General features: G+C 47.4%; 1 protein-coding gene across 3 annotated transcripts in view; it reads left to right on the forward strand.

Moving 5' to 3' along the window:
- Nucleotides 1-5,675, forward strand: part of LOC122537799 (dendritic arbor reduction protein 1-like) — a 70,227-nt gene extending 64,552 nt beyond the window's left edge. For all 3 annotated transcript variants that reach the window (XM_043671379.1, XM_043671378.1, XM_043671377.1), the window contains one exon: nt 3,697-5,675. In XM_043671379.1, coding sequence (XP_043527314.1) covers nt 3,697-3,890 — 194 coding nt within the window. In that variant the 3' untranslated portion in view covers nt 3,891-5,675. The remainder of the gene's footprint in view (nt 1-3,696) is intronic.
- Nucleotides 5,676-6,001: the final 326 nt, after the last annotated feature.

The raw sequence follows: 6,001 nt of genomic DNA on the forward strand, positions 1-6,001 counted from the left end.
AGTTCCAGTCGATATTAGACTTTGTACGCGGTTTATGCATGATGGAACTCTGCTGCATTTTAGCCAAGTGGCTAGGCAATTTTTAAATCGACACTTTGCAAATAAATGGATTGATGCACGTTCTCCGGGTTTGAATCTATTAGATTTTCATTTGTGGGAACATTTAAAATTTATTGTATACGCAACATCGATTGAACATGCTGAAATACTACGAAATAGAATAGAGCAGGCTTCCGACAAATTCGAGACAAGACGCGTGCAGGCTTGTCTTCAAATGCAAGTCATTTCGCCTCATTTTGTATAATAATTTCCACTCATCTGTCTTTTCATTTGCCTTTGTAACAAATTCTTGAAATTGTAAAGTGACTTTACGGACACCCTGTATTTCCCGAGCAACGGAACAGAGGTAAACTTTTCAGAGGTAAACATCGAATTCGAGGTTCTGAAATCATTTTTGTACGTCTTGCGAAAATACGTGGTTGCAAAGTCACATTTTCACGTTGGTGAAACGAAGTCACGCGTACGTGACAGCGGCCGACAATGCGTTACTGTACAGAAATACATACACACGCACGCTTGCTACATATTTTCAGGAGAACAAAATCGATTGGTTCCCGAATCGTCGGAGGAACACGCAACGCGACGAGACGAGACGAGACGAGACGCGACACGCGTGTATACGTACTCGCATGCTTACCTACCAATACATCGATACATGGTCGAAGCGGTCTCGCACACTCTCTCGAGCGTGTGCGAGAAGAAGCGTCGACGGTGTTGGATACACGGACACGAGGCGAACAACATTCCTGTTTCACATCCGTGGTTTCAACTTTGGCAACCTTCTAAGCCTGCCACGCGTGTTTTGTCCGCTGTCGATTTTGACCAATTTCGAAACTCGACGATCAAAACATCTCGCGAATCGGCAAATTGCAACCGGATCGATGAATGAGAATCGAACGTCCCGAGGAAACGACGAAGCGAGACAAAAGCAGCGTCGTATCGAGACGAGTTTTCGAGAGCGAGGCCTGGGGATCGTGAGACGCTGCGAATGCCAGACACCGTACCGCGGTGAAAGTGATCCGAAATTAACGGGGACGCCTCGAGGTTCGTAGGCGTCGTCGAGCCAACGGGCACACGCGACTCGGTCGTACCTTTCAACTGGAACGTTATCAATCTCGCAGAAACTCGCAGCAACCGCAGATAGGAACGATCCCGAACCGATCGGGCTCGCCACTTTCGATTCCATTTCCAAAAGAAAGAGAAAATTAACAAAGCTGCGACGGAAGAAAAAAAAAAAAAAAAAAGAAGAACAAACTCATCAAATCTATGTTTTCGAGGATCGCGCGGCCAGGTGGAGACACTATATCGACGATATCGCGTAGAGAAAAAGAGGAGCAAGTGACGGATCGGACAAAAAGAGAATTGGCGTTAAACTCGAGTTGTTCCGTGAAATCGCGAGAAACTGGATCGAACCGCAAACTGGACGATCCGAGAGCAAATCGATCGAATGACTTAATGCCAAGTACTTAGTTGCCAATTAGATGACGACACGCGCGGCAAACGCGCTTCACTTTTTCTATTTTTATCGCGATCGATTTACGCGTCCTTCCCTCCTCTCGTCATCGTTTTTTTCTTCTTCGCGAGCCTGCAAATTCGTACGCGTATGGGTACTCGCAGTCCTTTCGATCCCCAAAGGCAGTAGATTCTCAAAGATACGATCGATTCCTGATTCGAAGGATAAATATATTTACGGTGAAACGGCCGATCGATTCCCACGAATTCTCGTAACGAGACCCGTTCCGGTGAAGATGCTGCGACGCGTACGAAACACGCGCGCGCGAAAGAGGCACGCGACAGAGATGGCTGGTGGCGAGCAAAAAAAAAAAAAGAAAAAAATCCATTACCGGAAAGCTGGCTCTCGAGCTATTCCTTTTCTGTTGGCCAAGCAGCCGACACCGGCGTGGCGCGGCACCACGTCTCGAAGAAATCGCCGCGGAATTCTCATGAACGAGCAATACCGTGAATGGATGCCGTTCGTGGTGGTAATACCGATTGTATGGGAGCCGTGCGTGTGGCTAAGACCGGTTGGGGTCGTCTCCATAGCCAGACCATACAGCCGTACCATACAGCAGAACGAGTCACCGGTATGCGTGGGCGTATTTCTCAGCTATCCAGTCTTCTCTCGCTCGCTATTTTCCGATGCACGTAGTGGCTACGTACTTGCTTCTACCGCCGCTCCGCAACGATCTCTCGCTGATCTCTGGCCACTTTCTACGCGGTTTCTGCCGATTTATCCGTCTTCCGCCTCCCATCCGTCTCGTGTTTCGTCTCTCGTGGCGTGCACCCAACCACTCGGCTCGTCGCCGATTTCGAATTTCGACGACTGTTACTGCAGGTAAATGGAATGCGCAAATACTTCGAGCAAGAACTCGAGAACGAATCGTGGGATCAACAGATCACGCTGTTGACGGAGAATCTCGCGTTGAAACAGCGTTTAGGCGAGTCAGCTGTGAAACGTCCCGCCGAAATGAACCGGTACGCGCCAATTGGAATGCCAATTGATCAAACGGTTGCCGCCAGCTTGACTTCGAGGAGCGTCCGGCGAAAAAGGCGATCGATCGACGATCGAAATTAAACGTCGTCGACTCGTCTGGAAAACGGCCAAGTGGTAAGAACAGGGGCGTTAGTACATGCACACGGTATAGAGAACGCTGCAAGGAGGAAGTGTGGCGCGTTGAATGCTATCGATTGAAAGAAAGGAGAAGAAAGGTGACTCGCGTGAGGGAGAGGGAGGAGGGGAGGAGAGGGATCCCGGTAAGAGCAAGCACGGCGAGGAGAATTCCAGAGATTCGGAGAGAGGAAGAGCGAGATCGGCCGAGACAGCAGCGAGCGCGGTGGTGGTGCACGATTCGCCGGTAGTTGGGCCAAGGAAAGGGACCTATTAAAGAACAAAGCGGTGCTCTTTGCGACGGCGATAGATGTACGAGGAACCTTAGGCTACGAGAGATGCCGCGTTGACCTTTAACTGTACCTGCATGCCGCAATACGCTCACCTGTATTCTAGCGCAATCCGTTCGCGTTCTCGCTGCGCGCCGCGTCGATCCTGCTTCTGCTCCTGCTCCTGCTCCTGCTTTTGCTCTTCGCCTCGTCTCGCTTTGCCTCGCTTTGCCTCGCTTCGCCTCTCTTCGCCTCGTCTCACCGCGTCGCGCCGTGCCTCGCCTCGCCGCGTCTCTCCCCGCTGCCCCGCAGCTTGACTCGCCTTGCTTCGCCGCGGCCCGCCCTGCCCCAACTGTCCTCGCTTAGCTACAGTTCCCTCTGTCTCACCTCGTCAAAGCTTCGCTTGGTTGCAACCGAGCCAACGGTCCCGAGATGCATACGCTCCGAGTCCAGTTAACTTCTCTCCAGTGCGAAAATCGCGCTCCCTCGCTCTTCCGACTCGATTACTCGATCCTCGCGTGTCAAAGAATTTCGCAATCCAAGAATTTTCCAATTTTCTCGCCGTCATCCAGCAAGATCGTTTCATTGATCTTCCAAATTCTCACCGGGTTATTCAACCGACTTGTATATATATATATATATATATATATATATTTTTTTTTTTTCCCCCGTCGCCGCGAATGCAGAGATTTAGTCGCGTGGCGAAAACCACGGATCGCCTTGCGATACCGCATTGCTTACCTTGTTTTTGTGTTTCAGGTGAAAAACCGTACCAGTGTCAGTGGCCGGAATGCGAGTGGCGATTCGCCAGAAGCGACGAATTAACTCGTCACTATCGGAAACACACCGGGGCGAAACCCTTCAAGTGTGCCGTGTGCGAACGTTCCTTCGCCAGGAGCGATCACCTAGCTCTCCATATGAAACGGCATCTTCCGAAGCAGCACGCCAAGTGACCATACAGCACCTTCGAGACTTCGACTTCGTCTTCGTCTTCGTCTTCGTCCTCGTCCTCGTCCTCGCCTTCGTCTTTGTCGAGCAATTCCTCGAGTCTGCACGCTCCTGACTATGCCGATCTCTTCGAGCCTCTTCTGCATTGCCAGGAAGAAACTCGCAATCTTAGCTCTCTTTTTTAATTAAGCTCGAATTTGATATTTATAGTCTCGTTCAATCGTTAGTTTCACAGTATCTGAAAGCATTGTCGTTGTTATATCCTGTTACATTTCTCTCGCGAGCACATAGAACGTGGTCGTGTATCGTACGAAAATTGGCGCGACCAACGACAAAACAATCGTTTTGCTTGTGTATTTCGAACGAAGCGTGAGACGACGAAGGGTTTCGATAGTTTTCGATCGCTGTTTCCTCCGAATCGCATTTCCCGACACACGACGATCGTCCATTTAATAGCTTATTTACGGCTCGTGATTACGAATACGTTACCGCGTTTCTTCATTCGATACGATGAAAGGCACGTACATACGCAGTTGCATTGGCGGTGGCTGGACCATTGCTACTCTTCTCTGTTCCGTTTTCCCTGCTACCCCGCTATAGTCGGTTTTTTAAATAAATCTAAGCGATAAATATAAATATCACACTTGCAATTAGCGTCGAGCCTTTGGATTTTTCTTCGAGTTTCGTCACGTTGCGAAATTTCGTTCGTTAGGTTACGTCGCAGTGTTACGCGGCAAACCTAACACAGACATACGGAATTTCACCAACATGTTTTCGCACCTGTGTATTATTTATCGATGTTAGCGCGAATATTTCTGTTTCAAATTCGTTTGGGACGCGATCAGTGTTCATCGGTGCGAGCGACTCGTTTTAATTCGATTTGCGTTTTTACCTGTTGAAAGTTTTCGACAGCCCCCCGGTCGGATTGTTCTTGCGCCATCGCTTCTGATTTGCGTTCTAAAATACATGTACATACATACATAGATTGTTCTCTTTGGAAATAATTTCTCTGGCGTGCGAGATGTACTCCTCCCTCGAAATCTGGTGTTTACGTGAATTGTGAATTGTCGAGTCGAGTTAAACAACTGTAGGTCAACTGTGACTCGTTGGCGAGCGAATATGAAAATTTTCGATTTCCGTTTATTTCGTCGAGCAAATCGAGAGCAAACGTCCAAACGCGAAACAATCGGACGCGAGAAAGGTTCGATCCTTTGCGGAAAACGGCTGTTGCTACCAGTGTAGTGACATCTAGTTTGCGCCAGATTAACCACAGTAGTAAGGGAACCGATTGTTGGAGGTCGCGAGCATCGATAACAATACGATTGGAAAATTCTCCGTTCCGGAAAGAGAGAAGCCTTAATTTATTTGTCCGTGTACATAACAAGGATATGTTTATCGAAACCGGTCTAGTTGGAAAATGGTTCGTTCGCTGGTGATCTTTCTACCGCGACTATCCGTCGCTCTTGCATTCCTCTGCATCAAATCCGCAGCGAGGAGTTAGTCCAGGTTCTTTCGAACGGTCGTTGAATTCATAATCACGCTAATCGACGCGACCTACGCGAAAAGAATCGATCCTTATTATAGTGATGCCTTATGTACAAATTCGTTTAGGTACGTTTCGGCTACGCACATGTATATACATATAAATATAAATATATATACGTATAATCGGCGAGGAACTGTCCACGTGGTGTTAATTGCGGTTGAAAGATCTATGCACTTTTATGTGTGTACACGTGTAAAAAAACAAAAAAAAAAAACAAGAAACAAAAAAAAACAAAAAAAAGAAAGCGATGCATATCCAATACGTATATAGTTAGTGTAACATTATCTGTATGATATGCGATTTAAATATTTGAGCCGACAGATAATTTCGCGATTTCGTCGATTATCTCGTTTACATTCGCGAAAGATGATACGCGTAATAAGTAGAAAGAATAGATGACAAAACGACAGGTCACCCTGAATCTTGAGTTAAAATCGACAAAAAAGAAAAAGATTTTCGCGGAGCAATTTTATACCTTTCCTTTTGTTTCCTCCTCGTAATGTTCTTTCTTATTTTTCTTTTTTTTTTTTTTGTTTATTCTTCCTTCCTTCCTTCCTTCTTCCTACTTTC

The sequence above is a fragment of the Frieseomelitta varia genome, unplaced genomic scaffold (genome assembly GCF_011392965.1).
Source record: "Frieseomelitta varia isolate USP_RPSP 00005682 unplaced genomic scaffold, Fvar_1.2 scaffold_932, whole genome shotgun sequence".
In the NCBI taxonomy this organism is placed as follows: domain Eukaryota; kingdom Metazoa; phylum Arthropoda; class Insecta; order Hymenoptera; family Apidae; genus Frieseomelitta; species Frieseomelitta varia.